Source organism: Carex rostrata, chromosome 21 (genome assembly GCF_964058835.1).
Source record: "Carex rostrata chromosome 21, lpCarRost1.2, whole genome shotgun sequence".
Lineage (NCBI taxonomy): Eukaryota > Viridiplantae > Streptophyta > Magnoliopsida > Poales > Cyperaceae > Carex > Carex rostrata.
In genome coordinates, this window is record NC_135938.1 from 2,697,092 (window position 1) to 2,719,400 (window position 22,309).

The following is a 22,309-nucleotide window of genomic DNA, read 5'->3' on the forward strand; positions in this document are numbered from 1 at the left end:
GGTTATATTAAGTGTTGCTTATTAAAGAACAAATTCAAATATAGACATGACTCGTGAATATAAAAATAATATGTTTAAATAAAGAACATGTGATTACATTCTCTCTTCCTATTTAAGACCATAATAGTTTGACGTCGAAAGGCACCTGTTGCTTTCAAAACCAAGATCTCTCTCCCTCTTCTTTCTCAAGCTCATATTTTGACCCTTTGTTTGATTTGCCCATTTGAATCTAATAAAAAATGGCAAAGAATGAAGCTGAGAAGATGATCACGCTAAGGAGCACCGACGGAGAATACTTTATGGTTTCTGAGGCAGTAGCTCTTATGTCGCAATCAATCCGCCACATTATAGAAGACAATGGCATGGAGGGCATTATCCCAGTACCCAACGTCAATGCTAAGATCCTCTCGATTGTGATTGAGTATTGCAAGAAACATGTCACCGGAGATGAAAGCAATCCTAATATATCAAAGGAGGAGCTCAAGAAGTGGGATGAGAACTTCATTGATATTGATCTGGATAGACTTTACGAAATCATCATGGCCGCTAATTTTCTAGACATCAACGAGCTACTGAATTTGGCATGCCAAAAAGTGGCCAACATGATAATGGGAAAGAGTCCTGAGGAGATTCGTCAGATCTTCAACATTGAAAATGATTTCACTCCAGAGGAGGAAGAGGAGATTCGCCGTGAAAATCAATGGGCTTTTGAGTGATTAGAAATTTCCTATCTCCAACAAAACAATATGTATTCTACTAGTTAGGTTTCCAAAGTATGTTTCATTACTTATATTGTTTAGTTGTTAGCTAGGTTTTCATAGTCTGTTTCATTATTTATATTGTTTAGCTATTGTGGCCATTCTTTTTTTTTTATTAGTTACAAGCAATTATCTGCGCATTACATATGTGTTTAGTCTCACACAAATATACTATATGACAAAATAAATAATGCTATGCTAACACATTATTCCCTGTTATTAATAAGTATACATAATTTAATTAAACTAATTATTATAAGTAAGCTTTTAATGCATGCAGTATTGTTAGAGAGAGGTTGAAGCAGTCATATACCCTGTATTTTAAGATATTGTGATAGACATCTATTTCCCAAAGATGAAAAACAGTTAGGTCACATAAATACTGTTGAATAATTTACTCGGAAAGATTTTGTAAAATTAGCAAAATATAAATTGATTCGTTCGAATATATCTATTTTTCATTTATGTGGCACATGCCACAATAGAACGGTTTTCATGTTTCCTCGTTTTATGGACATTTACATAAATAATTCTTTTATGATCATACATCATTTAAACAATGACAAGTAAATATAAAACAAATAGGGAGGTGCTATTCTAAGGGCAATAATTTCAATAATGAGAGCCGAGAGAAATTTTTTTATACTAATACCCAATTTGTCCTTCTCTTTTAATACTATATCTGAATACGTAATCAATGGATAGCTAATATAGAAATTATTCAAATCTCAAAAATCTTTCATCTGTCTTGTACGAATGAAAACCAATTAAATGAAAATTTTATTTTATAACCACTTCATTATAAATATACTTTTTTTTGGTCATAAGGTGGCGATGCAATCTTGTGCCCATAAAATGTTGCATTGCATAGAAGTTTATCTATTTTTTTTAATGTTTGAAATCTAACTCCTATACTTCATGTTAAATAAATTAAAATATAACTTCACTTTAGAGTGCATATATCCAAACAAAATCAATGATATCCATATGTTGTAAATAACAACTTATCTAAACTTAATGTATATTGTACTGTATAATCTGAACATATTTTGTATTTTATTTACTGAAATTTTTTAATGAGTCGGTCAATATTCACTAATGATATAGAGCATGAAAATGTTCTAATTGATTGGCTTAAACTTTGAGACTTACGATGAACTTTGTCATGAGTGTTATATATACATATTTGGTTTATACTTTGAGACTTACGATGAAATATTCTTAATAATGTATTATAAAGTTTATAACTAGTTTTCATACCATTAAACAAGATGTTTGGTTTATTGGGTTTGCTTTGTTCGTTTGGTTTATTTGGTATGTTTGAGTGTTGTTTAGGTTACTTGGTTTATTTTGGTTTATTTGATATGTTTGGGTATTGTTTGGTTTATTTGGATTATTTTGGTTTATTTCTGAGTGTTGTTTGGTTAACTTGGTTTGTTTTGATTTATTTGGCAGGTTTGGGTATTGTTTGGTTTATTGTGTTTGATTGGTTGGTTTGGTTGATTTATTTTATTTTAAACGTAATGCTCACTGCTCAGTTTGATATTTGAATCATTTCCTTATTAGCCATTAATTAATTACGTACTTATATGGTATTAAGAGAGAAGGGCAAGTTAGGTATTAGTATAAAAAAGTTTCTTTCAGCACTCATTATTGAAATTATTGATCTTAATATAGCACCTCCCAAACAAATATGTCTATCTTCTTACTCACATAATTTGTTTCCTTGTTCTTTTGGACGTTTACATTAATAACTCTTTTTTGACAAATTTAAATATTGACACGTGGGTATAAAACAAATATGTCTATTTTCACTCTCACATAAATTGGTTTTATATATTGAGACGAAACTTCACATATGCTTAATAATTTGGAAAATTAATTTAATAATAATTCACAAATTTTAAAAAATTTAGAAAACTTGTGAATAATTTTGAAATCCTTATATTCAAGCCAAGTTTTCATAACTAGTAGCATGACTAGCAAAATGCGTGCGACATCTTTATTAATTGAAATTGCAAAAGTAATTGTACTAAAAGTACCAGTAGACAAATGATAGAAGTCTTGCATTAACAAATTAAATAATATTCACTGTAAACATATCAGGTTTTTTTTTTTTTTTTGTTCAAAATTAAACGATCGTTTCCTTTATGTTCAACAAAACGGAATTCAGTAGTACAGAAATGTATGAATTTGGAATTGCAAAGTGTAATTTTATATGAATACAAATTTATGAGCAGACAGACATGCAAGAATTATAGGAAAGAATAGCGATTATCTACACAGAAAAAGGTATGTGTGGGGGATTGGGATCCCTGGTACCTGAGGTGCAATTAGTAAATCTGAGCCGTTCTTTTAACTTGGCACGAATCTTCAAATGGACCCCCTATAGTTTCCATACGCACTGGATTGAGTTTGGCGCGGGATTAATCTGGACCGCCCTTCTGGTGTGTGTGTGTGTGTGATCTGTCACACCTACAAAATTTACGTGACAACCAACAGTGGTTGAATATTTTTGGACTAAAACAGTATACAAATGCAAGTTACCAGTAACAAACACCTCATGGGAATTAGATTAGCTTCAAAAGTTCAAGACAGACACACTATTATTTTCAGAAGACACGCAACACACACAGGTACACACATCAATCCATCATGTGGATATTTACTGGCAATCCTTTTTCAATTCATAAGTGATTTCCGATTGATTTCAATTAAATCCAAATTCAATTAACCTAAGCTAAGTCCGCATTGTAACATGCAAGTATTGAGTTTTTAACTTCAACCGAATGAATGAATACATACATCGATGGAAGTAAAGCAAACACAACAAATGACAAAATGTTTTATATCAAGAACAAGTTTAATCAACAGAAGGAGATCCAATTAACAGGAAATAAATATTTCTTAGAACAATTTAAATCAATTAGAAACCACTACTGCTGAATCAACTGAGATCTTCCCATATAAAATTGAAATTATGTTGCAAAATCAATCAGTGAAACAACACCTTGATTCACACTCAGCTAGAAGAACCAGCAGCAGTCTCCTCTCTAATCTGACGGATCTGATCAACCAAATGCTCCTCTGACACTCTATCCATCCATGCCGGTGGCGTGCCTCTGAACTCAACCCCTCTCATCAAGTTCATAATCCTCTCACTGGCCTCCTGTGACAGCGGCGTGCTTCTCCTCTGCTCATCTTCTCTAAATGCTCTTGAAATAGAGGCCTCACTTTCGCTCACAACATCGTCTTCCTCTTCCTCTTCCTCTTCTTCTTCTTCATCTGTGTTTAGATCGAGAGAAGAGATGCCGTTTCCATTGGCTTCAGATATATTGAGGTAGGTGGAGCTAGGGTTGAGATCATCAGGGTCGGATTCGGATTCCGAGAAGGATCCGTTATCAGCCGATATCGGGTGGTAGTATTCGTTGCCGGATTCGGCCGCAGCGGTGGCGAAATCGGATTCTATATCGGAGTCCTCGCCACCGACGTTGTCATCTGTGGAAGGTAACCGCCATATTGTTAAGGAGTAGACAAGGAGAGGAAAAAAAGAGAGAAAATTTTCTTATCGGATCGAAAATGTTGTTACCTTGGAGGTGACCATTGGAAGAGATAGACATGATGGGAGGAGCGTTGATCGCAATTTGCCGGGGAAGAACAAAAGAGAGAGAGAGGGGTCAATTGAGGGTTCAAATAGGAGGGCATTTTTGTCATTTGGTTAAATGGGCTATTGGACTTTGATCCAAGCCCATAATAAATTGGATGAAAAGCTACAAGCGTACGCAGATTGAGATGATAAAGAATTAAAAAAAAAAAAATCTTGTTATTGCTGTGGGTGATATAATTTGTAAGTAAAGTAGTAAACCATTTGATATAAACAATAGTTAGGTAAATAGTTTAATCACCTTTTAAGCGAGTTTGGTTAGCAATAATTTTCAAGTCTTTAAACACTAAGCACTATAGTGACAAATGAATTATTCGGTTCGGTTCGGTTCGGTTCGGTTCGGTTCGATGAGGTTAAAAATTCGTGACTCGGGAATAATTCGAGTATAATACGGGAATGATTCAAAATTATCCAGATCAGAGATCTAGTTCCTGCAAGAGAGCAAAAAAAAATGTAATGTTCTGGAAAAAATTCTCGAATAATTTGTAAAATTCTGAAAAAATTCATAAAATTTGCGAATTATTCGGGTTTAATTCGGTCAATGTTCGGTCAACGGAATAATTCGGCGTTCGGTTAAGCATCACCAAAAAAATAAATTATTTAAATTTAATTCGGATTTAATTCGTAAATCTTGTGACTATGCTAAGCACCCCGAAGACACGAATTTCTCCATCCGACATGCTCAATTCAGCTAAACAAGTAACCCAACGTAATAGAAGTAATTTGTTTCTTCTATTTTTTTTAGTTAAAACTACATAACAAATACAAATTACTTCAAAAGAACAGAACCACCATGGGCTACAAATTTATTATTATTATTATTGAAGAACAAACTACACAATAATCACGTTTTACCAATTTTTATTGAATATAAACATGTGTGAAATAATAGAAACAGCCCAAATTCCCCCACTTGAAAATCAAATCAGACATTCAAAACATATGTGGGACATTTGTTGAGTTCCTGACAACTCCCATCATTCCCACAAGGTTGAATAACAAATTTGATCATGGAAACTTCGCTTGGTACAACTAAATCTGACACATAGAATGCTTGAACTTTGGCAAATCCAAGATAACTCATGCCAAACCCCAACTTCTCAACATAGATATTATACTTAGTAAACAAGCTAGTTCTATATTCCTTCTCATCAAGCAACCAAATTATCTTAAGGCTTACACTTTTAGTCTCAACATGAGGCAGAGGACAAGACAAGTGCTGTCCTTCAACTTTCCAGTCTTTCGCAGAAGGGAATTGTATTCCTTCTTTTGTGGTCGACACTGTTAAATGACCCAGTGATGTAGAGTACATGCCTGAACTATCCTTCAAAGCGCTAACTAAATATATGCCAGTTAACGTCTGACCATTGGAGTTGATGACGTCTGAGTTCATGGTGGCTGCATACAGGACCCACTTGACATCAGTGGCAGAAGAAGCATTTGCATTTATTTCCTCAGATTTGATGATAATATCGTAGACAAACTTTGAACGATTTGCATGGAAGGGGAATTCATCATTTGTAATAAGAGCATGCACTGCTGCCTTTGATGGCAACAATAATTCAAGACATATCCCAAGAGCAGATTCTCCTTCAAATTTTACCTATAGAAAAGGCGCAAATAAATGGTGTAAAAGTAAAACAAAACTCTCTCACGGAAAACAAATATGTTGAAGAAAGGTTCTTTTAAGTATCACGCATTACCCATCTTGGTCTGTAAAGTTTCAGTGTTCCTATTTGATCCCTAAAAATTCTAATTTGCATCATCTTCTACCAAACCTTCACCAAAGGAACTTGTTACATACATTAGCATAAAAAAATAATGGTAGGGATCCAAATGGTATAAATTCAAATGTTCAGGGTTAAAAGTAGGTTCTACAAAATTTGGGGATTAAAGCAAAACTAACTCAGGGGCCATAACAAAAGAGTACTTACAGAATATGAAATGAACAGAGATTGATCTCTTAAAGGAACATTTCCACTAAAAAGCTGGGTCGAAAAAGATGAACCTTGCTCAAGATTTCCTTTAATCATGACGCTTCCTCCTCCATTGTAAGGTACATCCTTAAAACTACAAAAAAGAAAGAAAGAAGAAGATGTAATTATACTGAACATACATTAGGTGCCAAAGGTAATCATACAAATGGACAAAACCTACTTGATGGAAGCTTGCATAGTGTTTTCATCTTCCAAAGAAATCAGGAGAGGCTATAACCAAGAAAAAGTAATTATAAAAAATATAAAAAATCATGGAAAGGGGATTACACGGAACAAATTTTCAATCTTTTACAGAATTTTGTAAACCAAGAAGGAGAAATTAAAAAAGAAAGAGATTGGCATACCTGAAAACCTTGAGCAGAAATGTTATTCCAAGGATTATTATATACTTGTGAACCCTCAACAGAAATATGACAACCATGACCCTAATTTTATTTGAAGATTGAAATTTGTTAGTAAATCATAATTGTATTAGGCAGGAGGGAGGGAGAGTGAGAGAGGTACCTGGTCAAAATTTGAGTAAAAAGGTAATTGTTTTGGGTAGCTCTGAAGGACACCCCAGGATTTCTCAACAAGGCCCCACCACCTGCTCAAGTCATGAAACTAACCATGCTTACATTCTTTCCCAACAGATAGAGTTTTCAAAATAACCCACAAGTCTCATATTTTTATCTTAACATAAAAGCAACTGAATGAAACATCACTGTACTGGATCTGGTTGGACAGGTACATTACCGGTTTTGTGCAGTCTGAAAATCAGGTCCTTGTTCAGTCTCATAAATCCATCCTGGGGCAAATATGGCAGCGGAAACACTTTCTTTCTTTAGCAAATCAAGTGCCATATTTGTCTGCCATTGCAAAATATGAACAATAACATCAGCAGCAGCAACAACAACAACAACAACAAATAAATAAAGAAATAAATTAATTAAGACAGTATGAATATTAATTTCTACTTACATTCCATTGACCACCGCCGTAGGTATTCCTGCCAAAAACATCAATTCCCATGTACACATCATATTTTCTCTCACCAGCTACTTCAATTGATTTTTTTGGGTACTCTTTCTACAATCATAAAATACAAATTTCCTCACAATAGTTCAAACAGATTAAGTTTCTAGATGGAAGGAGAGAATCCATGAGGCTTCTAAGAAGACAATTCACTAACCTTCCAAGTGTAATTGACAAAAATACCATCACAAAGGTCGAAAAAAGGTTTGTTTTTATTGTTCAGCTGATCTTGCCAGTCAAGCTTACCTTCTATAGTTGTGCCATCATACCTGTATATTGCAGTTATGCAGAAAACTTATTATAATTTGGGAAAATGATTAAAAGTTAAGAGCAGAAAAAGAAAATGAATTGAGAATCTACCAGAGAACCAAAGAGCCAGGAACAGATGAGTGCATACTCTTCGTTAAATGATTGACAAATTCTTTCAGATTATTGATCAGATCAATATCCAGCTTAACCTCAAAATTGAGCTGAAAAGAAAATTTCAGCATTTTTCACATAATCACGTGACATGGCCAAAGTTTCCAGGAGGAAAAAAGAAGAAGAAGAAGCTATTACTGCTGAAGCAGTCCTGACTGAACAAATATCTGGTTATTGTCAAAAGAAATAGCCCAACAATGCTGTCTTTCAAATTTTTCTTTGGGTTTTATTGCTACTGGTTCTTGTTCTCAAGTAAATGACACAACTGGTCCTTAATAAGAGTTTCCGTTTAAAGTTCCAAAGTTGGTGCCTCCTTAACATTCCAGTATGAATAATTTTGGTCCCGACCAGCAGTGAAAAAATGACAGAACTCATAGTCAAGCTTACAAGGCAAGTCACTTCTTTATTTATTTATTATTTTGAAAAGTGCCTTCGAAGAATCAATGATTTCCATTAGAAAGGCAAGTTGCTTTTTTTAATATCACCACATGGTTGACCCATGAGGAAATGGTTAAAGTCAGCACTCTGAGGGATTAAATAGGTATTTTGAAACCTTATAAGAAAACAAATGAGAATTCATGCCAAATTGTTTGCCGAACTTATCCATATCCATTAACACTTCTGTTCAAGAATCATCAAAGTGATACTTTAATCTCTTTCTTTATTCATTTTTGGAAAACAATAATGACATAACTTACTAGCCAACCATCAAAACCCAACTTCTCGGCCAACTCTGCCAACTTCTGGGCATACATCTGAGCAGACTCCTTTGTTGCAAGAAGTGTCTTACATATTTTCACACCTTCCTCCCATTCTGTGATAAAGGTCCCAAGGACCTTTTTGTGCACGGAGGAAAAAAAAATTTAGAAATCTTAAATATTATTGGGCGAGTTGGTAATCGGTTCAATGCTGCAAAGCATTGGCAGTATAATTTAAAACAAACTACCGTGGAGCTCTCCAATTATATGTATGCAACTGGAGCTGTAAGCCTTCTCCTATTACCCTTTCAATACAAGTCAGAGCAAATATCCTTACTACTTTATCCTAATTTAGAAAAGGGGTAAAAATGACCAAATAATATGGAAGAGCTTTGTAGCAAGTATTATCACACCTTGACACCATGTGTATGTGCAGCATTGGTCCAGCACGGAGGCGGCAGGGCGATCAAATCATGCGAGAAATACACAAAAACATCCATCAACTGCCAATGCCATATGGCATATGCATCCTGATTATTGCCGCCTTGCACCCATAAATCATCAGTGTAACCTCCTTTCATGTCATGGCAGACAAGCATCCTCGGCCGACATGGGAGATCGATCGAATCAGAGGGGAGTTTAACTGAGGCAATGTTGAATGGGTAATGGAAGGAATTGAAGTAGGACCCCGATTCTAGGGTTTCGAGGTTGGTTATAGGGTAGGATATGGGGGTAGCGGGTTGGATCGGGTCGAAGGGGGCCTCCCATGGACGAGGATCTGTGACGGAGTTGGACATTGTTAAGCATTGGATGAGAGATTTGAAGCAATTCATTATGGATTTAATCAGGGATGCCATCGATTTGCAGGAGATAAACATGAATTGATTTGGGCAATTCGGATTCGTAAACTAGAAAGAAGCTTTAAATCTGAGCTTGAACTTAGCTGATCACTGAATTCGACGATGACTGTGAGAAATGGTAATTGCAAAGTAATCCAACAATGCAGACTGAAGTGAAGACTGAATGAAGAATGAGAACAGATGAAGGGTTGACTTTAACGATTGTGATTGCTTAGGCTCACAGTCTTTTGTGTGGAAATAAATCTGCTGCTATTCCGATGGAATAACAGGAATCTGTTATTACGATCTCAACCGTTCAATATTATCTATGCGCGCATCTCAATGAAGAATTTTTTTTTTTTATACACGAACAACGAAGATCAACGCTTATATCGGAATAACAGGATCCTGTTATTCCATTAGAATAACAGCAGATTTATTTCCCGTTTGCGTGGAGTGGATGCAAAATAATTCGGAATTGCGGCTTGCTGACTGTTCAACTGTTCCTCTGTTCAAGGCAAGAATGAGAATAGATGAAGGGTTGAAATCAACGGTTGAGATTGCTAAGCCTCGTTGTCCATTTGCGGATTACTACCGCAATAGTGAGAGGGGAGAAGGAAATTACTGGGCTGTATTTCTGAATGGATTTGGGCTTATTTGTAACGGATTCATTGGAATGTGAAAAGGACTTCAAATTAGGCCCATTTTGTGGGGTTTTGGGTTACATTAAGGTTGTAGTCACAAAATACGAATACGTACTATTTGATGTCTTCATTAGGGCTGTCAAAAAAGCTCGCGGCTCGCCTCTAGCTCGCTCGGTAGTGGACCGAGCTGTTAACGAGCCAGCTCGGCTCGGGCTCGGGTCAAAATAAACGAGCTGAGCCAGGGGTCAGCTCGGCTCGTTAAGCTACAGTGAATTTAGGGTTTAGTCCCGTATAATTTTAAGTCTAGTCTCATTTTCAAAGGCGCAATTATGCAAAATTGATGTATTTTCGGTTTGGGAAGAAATGATATGGCTTTAGTTGCTTGAATATGTGCCTGCTGGACAATTTCTTAAATTTTTTAAATGAGATTTCTTATTTTTTATTTTTGAATTTGTATAATAGCAGCCCAATAAAGCCCAGCGAGCCAGCTCGTCAGCTCGCGAGCTAGCTCGGGCTGGCTTGTCACAAGCTGAGTCAGGAGTTTTGGCTCAGGTGACCTAGGTCCAGCTCGCTCGATCTAGACTCGGGCCAAAATAAACGAGCTGAGCTAAGGCCCATCTCGTTTACAGCCCTAGTCTTCATGCTATCCTTCTCATTTTAATATTCTTTATTATTTTTGTTTGGAGTGTGTGTGAACAAATTCATACACATTCAGATACTCTCCAAAAATAACCAAAGAATTTTGTAGTAGAGAATGAAAAAAAATATTATGTTAGTCAAGGGCAGATCCAGAATTTTTGTAAGGGAGGGCAAAAAAAAATTTAATCGGGTTTAAATAGCTAATTAAATTTAAACTCATTAACTAATTGGGTACTCGATAAGAAAACAATAGTTTGACTTGTATTTTATAATGCTCTGACTTGTAATTTCTGATGTTTTAACTTATCATTCTAATTACAAATCATAATTCATGAAATTTATTTTGATTTTAACACTAAATTTAATTCAAATTACAAATCAAAAATCCAGAGATGAGCAAAACAATTTCTAAAAAAAGACAAAATTTGATCGATACTGATACATTACTGCTAAAACTCAAAATACGATTACATACTAGATTCGTCCCTTGTTACATGCTGGGTCCGCCCTGCTATTAGTCAAATATTCGGTGGATATTACCTAGAGCCATCAAAAGATGGATAATGCTAATTGTTCGGTTTCAATTTAATTGTTTTTTTTTTAAATGATGGGTTGGAGATCAAGTCATCCAACACATTTTCAAACTTCTATGTATATTATAGAAGATTTCTCCACTTGTGGGTTTTGAGCTCATGACTTCCCACATGAGAGTCATGTGCATTTACCACTAGACCAAAGACAAATTCTTTAATTGTGTGTTCATTTTTTTGTTGGCATCTTTCTCCCTAACACAATCCTTTGCACCTAGCTATCTGCGGCTCGTCTCTATCCGTGTCATAATCGGATCCAGTAATAACGGGTCGAATATAGTTGTATCAATTTATGAAATTCATTCAGTCGAGAACTGACCTATTCAAAGAAATACTGATTTGGTGATTTAGAAGTAAAAGATACTGAACAAGGAAATACTAATTGGGTTTGGATTTAGTGAGGAATTTGGTACTCTGCATTTGGGTGTTAACGAGTTGACTCGGTTCGAACTAGGCTCTAACTCAGATTGTTAGTTCTGGATCAAGCTACAATCGAGTGAACTGAACCTAGGATATCCGAGCTAAAATTTCAGTATGAAATCATGACAAATCAGTCCGAACTAGCTCGCGAGCTGACAAGCCGGCTCCCTGAGTCTGTCTGGATCTTATTTTAAAAAAAAATAAATTATACAAACTTTTTGGATCGAGCTGGACCGAGCTAGACATTATAAAATGCACACAAATTCATACAAACTCACAAATTAATGCCAGCCGAGCTAGCTTGCGAGCTGGCGAACAAGCTAGGTCCCAGCTTGAACTCGTTAATTCTGGACCAAGCTCATGACGAGCTGGCTTATTAACAGCTCGTCCAGTAACGAGCGAGTCAGGTGCGAGTCACAATCAAGCCACGAGCTACGAGTTTTTTGGCCACCCCTAGACTTCTACAATATAAAATGGACCCGTTATTGTCCGGGATCCAACCCAATAAGATTGACAGTTGAATATGCTTCGTATAAAAAAAAATGTACTTGAGCATTTTATATAACAAATAGTACAGCCATTTATTTAATTTCGTCAGATAAAATAAAACAAATTTCTGTACCAAATCCGATTTCATGTGACACGTGTTACTCCTTACACGTGCAAAAACATCTTTTAGGTTCAATTACAGTAGAAAAACATTATCTGAAATTCTAAATTATTATTTGCTGTTCAAATTGCAATCAATTTGAGATACAAACAAGCTGTTCTTGGTTGTCTGTCAGGAAGTAGTATCAAAGTCTACTGTCAGAATCCAAAGGGGCAAACATAATAAAAAAAAAAAAAAAAAATGAAGTGCCAGATCATGAAAGAAATTACAAAGAAAAAAAAAAAAAAACTTCTCTTAGTAAATTTGCTAGTTGCTAAATCCACGGGGCCAATCGTGTTCATAATTGAATAGTCAAAATTGAAAGGAAGAACTAATTTAATTTAATTGTTACATTAATATATAATTTGCACGAACACCACACCTCTTGTCAATTAAATTTGACACTGATGGAATTAAAAATTAATGTGGTATTGCTTTAGGCCTTTTCATTTGGAAATGAGAGCTGAAAGGAACTTGGTTTATTGAAACTGTGATTTTTATTGGAAGTAAAAAAAAAAAAAAAATCATTATTTGTATTTATTATTGCAAAATTCCACGTAGGTCTTTTCATGTCTTTCATGTTTAATCATGGCTTACATTTTATATCACTGTTTTCAAAATTGAAAGAGTCGATTCAAACAGCTCAACATAATATCCATATTGAAATGTATTTGGAAACCAAATTTTATATATTTTGAAATTTTTTTACTAGTTTTTTAGATAGATACAAAATCACTGTTTTTGGATCATAAAAAATAATGTTATTGTACTATCTAAAATAAAGTAAAAAAAAATTCAAAAAAAAATATTAAATATGGTTTCTAAGAATATTTTAATATGGATATCATGTTGAGCGGTTCAGATCGATTTTTTGGACTTTAAAAATAGAGATATACATGTGAGGTATGAAAGACATGATGCATTTGAATCCTCCTCATTGAGTAAATATCATTTTTATCTTTGTGTAATTACACACAATTGCATGGTTGGTTGTCACGTGATTATGCATAATGTGATTTTACGAATACGAGAATCCGCAAATTATGAAAATCCAAATTAACGAGTATGTGTCTAAATGATTATGGAAATGTGCTAAAATAAATATTTAGCATCATAAGAATAATGGTGAAAAATATCAATTTTTGTTTTCACAATATGTCTATTCAAATTTTCTTATTTATATTAACATTAAATTTACTAGGATCATATATCAAATAAAGATAAAAAAAATGATTCAAATTGTAAAAATGGTGTAACTTACAACGGTAAAATATTAATTACTATTTTAAAAATAGAGTATTATATATGTTTAATTTTATCTTCTTATATTTTTGTTATGGATCTTGTGTTTTACATAAATCTTTCAATAAACAAAGAGAAAGTGTTGTTATGGATTAAAGCCGAATGCCTACCACTAGAAAAATTGGAATTAGGATCGGTTATTTACGCACATTAGTATCGGATTTTAACTGATCCTGATCAAGGCGATACTAATACTACACTAATCTGGATCGGTTAAACAACCGATCCTTATGGTTTGAATTAGGATCGGTTGTTTCAAATAACCGATCCTAATAGTACTAATTAGGATCAGTTATTTGAAACAACCCATCCTAATTCGAGTTTATGCCGAAAAAAAGGAATTAGGATCGATTATTTCAAAAAACCGATCCTAATAGTACTATTAGGATCGGTTATTTGAAACAACCGATCCTAATGCTTTTTTTTTTGCAGAACCATTAAAAAAAGAATTAGGATCGGTTGCAATCACGTCACTTGAGATTAGAAAAGACCTGAAAAAGAAAAACAAAGGAAACAATTAGATGGAAAAATGTTTTCCAATGAAAAATACAAAAAAAAATGTTTTAAAAGTATAATAATGAGAAAATTAGATAAAGCTAATATCGTGATAGTTGATCAGCCGGATGATTAAGTAACTTGAGCAAGATGTCCTCAAGACTGTAAAACAATATACAAACACCATTAATTAATTTTTGAAACAATAAAAAATTAAAAGACGGAGACAAACTTGAGCCGAGATGTCCAAGGCTTTGAGAGGGAGAGACGAAGACAGATAGAGAGAGACGCTAAGTTGAAAATGAGAGGCGCAAAATGAAAATAAGAACCCTAAGCAGGTTATATAAGGAGTTATCAGGATTGGTTATTTATTGAACCGATCCTAATAGTATTGAGACTCAAAATTTTTGGCTAAGTATAGAGGCGCGAAATAAAAATAAACCCTAGCGCCAAATTAGAATTAGGATCGGTTGTTTGAAACAACCGATCCTAATTATTTTTTTTAATGTTGGTTCTGCAAAAAAAAAGAATTAGAATCGGTGTTTCAAAAAACCAATCCTAATTCTTTTTTTTTTTGCAGAATTAGGATTGATTAATTCGAAAAAATAAAATATAAATAAATAAATAAAAATAGAACAAAGTAATCATCTCCATTATATGTGGAGAGTGGTGCAACCTTTCCTCCTGGAACAGGTGCCCAGAAACATTTGAAACAATAAATCCTTGGCTAAAGCAATCATCTCCATTATTTATGAAGTGATGCCGTAACTCTTTATAACTTTGATTTGATTTCTCAGTTGGATATCACAAGTCTATATATAACACTAATTAAGGACTTGGCATTGATTCTTAATAATTTATTTTATTCAAATATACAAAAGAAAATATAGTTAGATTGTCTCAATGATGTCAACTTCTATTTTTTTTAGAGAATAATTGGAGAGCAAGAGAGAGAGAGAGAGAGAATAATTGGATTATTTGATTATTGTCGACATATATCATTTGCTCGGAGATAGGCAAACGAACATAATAAATAGTAAATACATTTTAAAATAATTATATGAATAATTCTTGAATAATCTCTTAGGCTTTTGACTAAACAAAATACCGATCGTTGTATCTACCGTCGAACGAAAACTTAAACTGGATTTTTGAGGCCCTAAACGACGTTTTTTTTTAAATTATGATGCTTAGGACACCTGAGGGTTTCCCCTGAGGTGATAGTTGGATTCATCTCGTCCTCCCCTTTCCGAAAAGTGGTCATACGCGAAAATTTGATTTTCCTAGCAAAAGTTATGACTGTTTAAAGTTTTTTCGATAGCTGAACTTTGAAAATTCATAACTAATTGTAAAAAAATCCAAATAAATTGAAATTTGTGTCAATTCCGCGTATTTTTGAATGCTTTACATGCTGATATAATCATTTTTTCAGTTTGGTCCTTGTATCAGTCCAGAATTTCTAATTTACCAGAAGAGGTCAAATTTGATATTTTTAGTGCATTGCACTATACCAGTGGCCTTTGCTTAGTGCTTGGCTACTGAGTTTGGACTTGGTACCATACCAGAGGTCAGTCTAGGGTGCTTTGTCACACTTTTGCGGTGCTATTGCACGCTATTTAGAACTTTGTTTTTGGCATACAAGAAAATTTTTTCTTCACAAAATTATTTAAATAAAAATATTAAGATCTCTAAAAAAATAGTATTAAATTATTTACAAAATAGTATTAGGATCGGTTATTATAAAGAACCGATCCTAATTTTTTTTTTTTTTTTTGCAAAACCAACATTTTTTTGCAAAATTAGGATCGGTTAATTCGAAAAAACCGTTCCTAATAGTATTAGGATCAGTTATTATAAAGAACTGATCCTAATTCCTTTTTTTTTTTTTGCAGAACCAACATTTTTTTGCAAAATTAGGATCGGTTAATTAGAAAAAAACCGATCCTAATAGTATTAGGATCGGTTATTATAAAGAACCGATCATAATAGTATTAGTATCGGTTATTATAAAGAATCGGTCCTAATTCCTTTTTTTTTTTTTGCAGAACCAACATTTTTTTTGCAGAATTAGGATCCATTCTTGGTAAAAACCGATCCTAATAGTATTAGGATCGGTTATTATAAAGAACCGATCCTAATACTATTAGGATCGGTTTTTACAAAGAACCAATCACTTAAAAAGCCGATCTGAATAGTTTTTAGGATCAGTTTTTTTTTAAAAAAACCGATCCAGATAATTATTAGTATCGGCTGTTTCATATAGCCGATCCAGATAGGTCGATACTAATTCCAGTTTTTCCACTAGTGTACACCCGTTTTTATTATAAATAAAGCTATATATATATAAATAGCAGCACTGACCCATTTGGAGGTCATTAGAACCAAAATAAACTGACAATTATTTATGTTAGAAGCAATGCATAATCCCTCGTTTACTCTATCTCTTTTTATCACTCTAATTATATTAACATATCCCCATGCAATCTCTGGTCCATAATTAATTATAATTAGTAGATTAATCTAATATTCGTTTGTGTCACGATTCACAAGGGACCCAAGCTCATCACACACTTAATTGATTCTAGATCTCCCTAATCAACTATTATGTATCACTTCTTTTAAAGCAAATCAACGTGTCAGATAGTCATTGAACCAAATTAAGAAAGAAAATTACACAATAACCCATCAGAACAAATTAACAAAGAGAGGTTTAAGCGCTATATTAATTAATTGATCACACCAATTTTAAGTACCAAATTAATTAATAGAGTTGTTTTTTTTCTAATGAATGATGGTGTTAATTAATATCTCCTCAGGTTAAAAGTATTGATTTATTTTGTACCAATTAAAGGAAAATTGAGTACAAATTAATTAAGTAAAATTAATGCAGTGATCATGGATAATCAGAAATACTATGTACAAATGAAACTAAGGCAACATGCGTTTAAAACATCTGGTTGATCTAACAACCTACTAATGTCTTCTACACTACAAAACAGAACATGGTGAAAACTAAACTAAAACTAGATCTCTAATTATAAAAGAGAAGTACAAAGAAGTACACATCCTGCCTAATTAAACTTTAATAATATTATTATGTCCAAAGAGACTCTCTCTTGAGAGGCTCTTGACCTACATTATTGCTAGGAGAAGCAAAGCTCATGAGTTGTGGCATCCCTCCGATAAGATTATTTTGCATCAGGTAAGATCTCTCGGCTTCCGACACCTCAATCTGCTGTGGCTCAGGCATCTGCGGCTCTTGCTGCATCTGAATGCACAGTATCTCGGCTTGTGCTACTGCGAGTTGCATCTGGAGTTGCGACACTTGGTTTTGTAGGAAAGAAATGGCCCCTACACACCCGTAAACTGGGTCCCGCATTCTAGCGTTTGCTTCATAGACCAGGCTGCTTACTGCATCTGCTCTTTGTTGAACAGGTAGTTCCTATAAGCATTTAAAAGCTTTACTAAAAAAAGATGATGCTTTTCAAGCCAATATATATGTTCCTTAGGGCTTGACCATTATTTGTGCAAAACTTTCTATATGTGAAGTGGAAATAACACATTAATTTTGGTTGATAATTTGATATGGAATGATATATATGTCCCGCTTTACAATAAAAGGAAAAATATTAGGAGAAATGAAAACCCTTATTATGCTGTTGATGTTATGAAAGTGAAGGCACTAGTGCTAAAGCCAATATAAACTCCTTTCATTAATTTTTTAACTTAAAAAGCTCCTCTGATTTTCAAATTTGCAACATTTTTAAATTAAATTTCATATTTCGGCTATGCTTAAAAAAATGTTCTCCGTGAAAGTATCGCATATATTACAACGGAACCTTGGAATTAAACACATCATGAAAGTGAGGTACTAATTCAAAAAATAAATTACAATTGGAAAAACAAATTTGAATTGCACTCAGACAAGAGATTGACTCAAACCTGAAGCATTTTGCTAACATTGCTTGCGCCGAAAACCTTGTGTACTATTGCGAACTTGTGCGGGTCGTCGGAAGGAAAGAATGGAGCAAAAATGCAATCTTTCGTGCACCTTCGCCTAAGAAGTTTACACGAGGCGCATGGCGAGGTTCCCCCCATGATGATAGCTAGCTAGATATATATTCTTGTTGTTTAGGAGAAGAAGAGAAGAAAGGATAGCAGAGATATCTTTTGATTTTGTGTGTGTGTGTGTGTGTGTTTGAATTTTACTTCACTAGGAGAAGGTGGGGTTGAAATGAGGCTTATGTGGCATATTTATAGCAAGTAGTTGCATGTGATGCCGGAATTATATATCTATGATATATAATAATTCAAGTGTCTTGTTTGGATTCTCCGACTTGTTCCCCATAGTTTGTTCGGACAAGACAGCAAGTCAACTATGCATAAATGCATGATAATTCATCAGACTACCACATATAAATAATATACAATAGCTCAAAATGATAATTCGCTCTATAAACTATATATTTTAATAGTAGGTTCCAATGCTCTTTGTTTTTTATGTCTCAGTCGCGTTTCACATTCTTATCTTTGTTTTTAAAATTCAAATAGTTAATTCGAACTGTTCAATATAATTTCCATATTAAAATGTGCCCTTCGAGATCAAATTTTATATATATTTTTTAAATTGTTTACTAGATTTTTAAACAGGCACAGAATCAATTCTTTTTTCAGAAGATTCTAAACCATCCAAAAATAGTGATTTTGTACTATCTAAAAATATAGTAAAACAATTTAAAAAAAAATAATATGAAATTAGGTCTCTCTAAATAGTAAATACATTTGAATATGGAGATTACTGTTTAGATTTGAAAATAAAGATAAAAATGTGAGACATGATTGAGGTGTAAAAGATATGAGACATTTACCTGCTTATTTTTTTAATTAGGTGACATCTTTTCTAATTTAATATGCAAACAAACAATAATATGATAAAATAATTTAATATCAAATTTCTATTAATTTTGAATATAAAAAATGGGGCGTCGCCAAGCAGTAAGGTAACGGGTTTTGGTCCCGTCATTGCGAACGTTCGAATCCGCCCTTTTTAATATAATAAGTCCTTAATTAATTTGTCCTTGAATTAATTAGCAAATGCAACTGAGTTTTTCAAGGGATACCTAACTATATATTACAATAAAAACCGTACGTAGCTACCAAGAGAGAAGAGAGCGACAGTAAATACCCAAATTAAAAGAGAACATATATAAAAACAAAAGGAATCTTAGTTCCAACTCAACCAATATGAGTCAAGGTGCAATTAAATGTTAGAAATTGGGAATATGCTACAGTGTGCGTGTGTCTTCTGGCATGTGTCCCTCCCATGTGACAACTCGTGCGCTCTACGCACACTAAATGCACACGCTACATAATTGCTTGCATCAGTGAAGATCAGTCCAGAGCTAGCTTAATTAAATAAAGATTATGATAAGAATGCTTTCCTTAATTAATTATGATATTTGTACAACCATAGATCTAATTACAAGAATTCTAGACTTTCTGGTACATTCAGTGGAATCATCCCAGAATATATATTTTGTTAATTTCTTAGATCTTATTTAATAAAATAAATTATTAGACCTTAATTAGGTTGCCGGGCTGGCTTTCATAAGTCAAATCTGATTTGCCACTTCATGCACTAAAGATATTCATTTCTTTTCGTTTTTGTTATTCATGCATTAAGCCTGAGTCAATTTTTGTGTGCTTTTTTGCACAAACAAAAGAGATATCACATTTGAAATTTGAAAGCTAATTCTCTCTCTAGACTCTAAATATTATGTGTTTAATTTTTTACTTTGTGGACCATTGTGGGTTGCTTTAAATCTTGACAACCAGTAGTAATATGGCTTTTATTAACAGCTATTCTTGTCAAAAAAAGAAGTAATTATAATTTTATAAGCTATGTGCATGCCTACTATTTTGACCAACCATATATATATGTTGTCAGAATATCACAAACATTAATGTAACCTATTAACTGAAATATAATTTGAAAATAACTGTTACTCTTAACTGAGGGTTGCAATCTATTGTCGTGCACCATACATGGCCAATACTGTACCTGTTTATAACGAAATGGTACCAGTAAGCTCGGGAGAATAATAATCTGCTTGTTCAAGTTGTTACTGATAAAATATTACAACTACCTTATTGTGCAAATTTTGACTTTACAACATGTATTACAATACAAAATTTTACTGGTAATTAAATCATAACTTAATTTCTTTGAAGTACGTAGTACTACTGGTAAATTATCATATTGAGCTCTAGGATTTATGATGAAGAAATCACCAGAATGCCTTTATATGTTTGATTAACTACAGCTTACATGACCACACCTAGTTATTATTAATCTCTGGCGTTATTTATTTTTATTTTTATTTTTGGCTGAAAACCCGTAGGCAGTTTCATTGATATAAAAAGTGACGGAGTAGTTGTTACATAAAATTAGATAACCAGTGTCTGTAAAAAACATATAGCTAAAAAAAACAAAAAACGCACAGAGATATAAAGAAGCTTAGCAATAATTTCCTCTGTACGTATATCACAGCTGAGAATGCACTAAATTCAAATCAGACCAAGAATTGAATCTCTGGCATTATTTATTGAAAAGAAAAGCATAAATTGCACTCATCCTAAAAGACCAATAATAAATGCACCGCTCATTTAAACTTGCAAAATAATATATACATAGTTATCAGAACTGCATGCACCTACTTTTAAGATTTGTTTTTTTTTTCTCTAGATGCAATCTTCCAATCTTTTTCTTGTAAAGTCAAATTGAGAACAGACATTGGTATCAAACCGGTACTGATCCTAGAAGAGCATTTAATGAGCAAATAATGTATGTGTACAAGCAGATTCCTTCTTGTTGTTGTTTAATATATCTCTCATGTGAGGTGCACGAGATTTAAGAGTATAACCGAAGTGAAAACCTAAAAAGACAAGGCCACTTATTGCTTTGTCTAACGACATTTTCACATTGATAATTGGAATTTTTTTCTTAAAAATCTTAATAATTAGCAATCTAGCAACAAGGCAACAGTGTTGGAGGAGTTAATTAATAAGGACTAAGTATACATTGACTACTATTCACGCAAGAAGTCCTATTATGCTTCTTTTATCTGTTACATACTATTGCTATAGGAAATCATTTGTGTACACAACGACATTTTAGATATATTGTCAAGATTGTCTAATATTTTTGTCCTCAAGGACCTAGCTAGAAATCCTATCTTATATATATCTTATAGAGTGAGTCTATGGTACTATGCATATTACGGGTTGTTACCGTGCTACGGCTTTATATTCGAGTTTTCAAATCCTAACGGTCGATCCGAACCGTTCATCTTGTTCTCCATATTAATATGTGTTTGGAGACCAAATTTTACATTTTTTGAAAATTTTTTACTATTTTTTTAGATATTTAGAAAATCACTTGATCTGAAAATTCTGGACCATCCAAAAACAGTGATTTTCAATAAATCTACAAAAATAGTAAAAAAATTTCAAAAAATGTAAAATTTGGTCTCCAAACACATATTAATATGGAGAACAAGATGAACGGTTCGGATCGACTGTTAGGATTTGAAAACTCGAATATAGAGCCGTAGCACGGTAACAAATCGTAATATGCATAGTACCATAGACTCACTCTATCTTATATATATATATATATATAGAGAGAGAGAGAGAGAGAGAGTTGTCCTATGGTACTTCGTGAAGTAAAGCGAGTGTTTTACTTCACGTCTATATCATCAATTTCAAAGTTCAAAACGTCAATCCGAACTGTTCAAGTTGATATTCATATTAAATTGTGCTTGGATATCAAATTTTATAATTTTTGAAAATTTTTTTTACTATTTTTTTTTTAATTTTAAAAATCACTGTTTTTCAGATCTAACATGTACCGTAGCTCAACTCTCTCTGGCTATATATATAAGATAGGATTTCTAACTAGATCCTTGACGACAAAATTATTAGACAATCCTGACTATATATCTCAAATCAGTCTAAAAACTACTTCAAAACAAACAAACAAAATAATTGGTTTACTGTGTTGGTGGACATCAACACAGTGTACCTATCAGATCTAACAATCCTTGTCAGTACTAAACCAGCTATTAACAATATTCCAAGTTCCAATCAATTTTATGTAAAATGTAAATCATGTACTAAAT

General features: G+C 33.4%; 3 protein-coding genes and 1 pseudogene across 3 annotated transcripts; 1 reads left to right on the top strand and 3 right to left on the bottom strand.

Annotated features, from left to right (window-relative positions):
• Nucleotides 1-239: 239 nt before the first annotated feature.
• On the top strand, nt 240-716 carry LOC144573438 (SKP1-like protein 11 pseudogene; annotated as a pseudogene).
• Nucleotides 717-3,590: 2,874 nt separating this feature from the next.
• On the bottom strand, nt 3,591-4,458 carry LOC144573585 (uncharacterized). The gene is made up of 2 exons (XM_078323367.1): nt 4,348-4,458; nt 3,591-4,256 (listed from the first exon to the last, which is right to left on the bottom strand). Exons 1-2 carry the CDS (start codon nt 4,376-4,378, stop codon nt 3,781-3,783), a joined length of 507 nt encoding a protein of 168 aa, XP_078179493.1. The 5' UTR covers nt 4,379-4,458; the 3' UTR covers nt 3,591-3,780.
• A 760-nt stretch (nt 4,459-5,218) lies between these two features.
• On the bottom strand, nt 5,219-9,747 carry ENGASE85A (Glycosyl hydrolase family 85). The gene is made up of 11 exons (XM_078322874.1): nt 8,965-9,747; nt 8,552-8,689; nt 7,794-7,903; nt 7,591-7,702; nt 7,380-7,487; nt 7,155-7,267; nt 6,924-7,005; nt 6,764-6,844; nt 6,580-6,629; nt 6,357-6,492; nt 5,219-6,025 (listed from the first exon to the last, which is right to left on the bottom strand). Exons 1-11 carry the CDS (start codon nt 9,427-9,429, stop codon nt 5,348-5,350), a joined length of 2,073 nt encoding a protein of 690 aa, XP_078179000.1. The 5' UTR covers nt 9,430-9,747; the 3' UTR covers nt 5,219-5,347.
• Nucleotides 9,748-17,142: 7,395 nt separating this feature from the next.
• On the bottom strand, nt 17,143-18,287 carry ASL5 (Lateral organ boundaries (LOB) domain family protein). The gene is made up of 2 exons (XM_078323232.1): nt 18,072-18,287; nt 17,143-17,571 (listed from the first exon to the last, which is right to left on the bottom strand). Exons 1-2 carry the CDS (start codon nt 18,225-18,227, stop codon nt 17,224-17,226), a joined length of 504 nt encoding a protein of 167 aa, XP_078179358.1. The 5' UTR covers nt 18,228-18,287; the 3' UTR covers nt 17,143-17,223.
• Nucleotides 18,288-22,309: the final 4,022 nt, after the last annotated feature.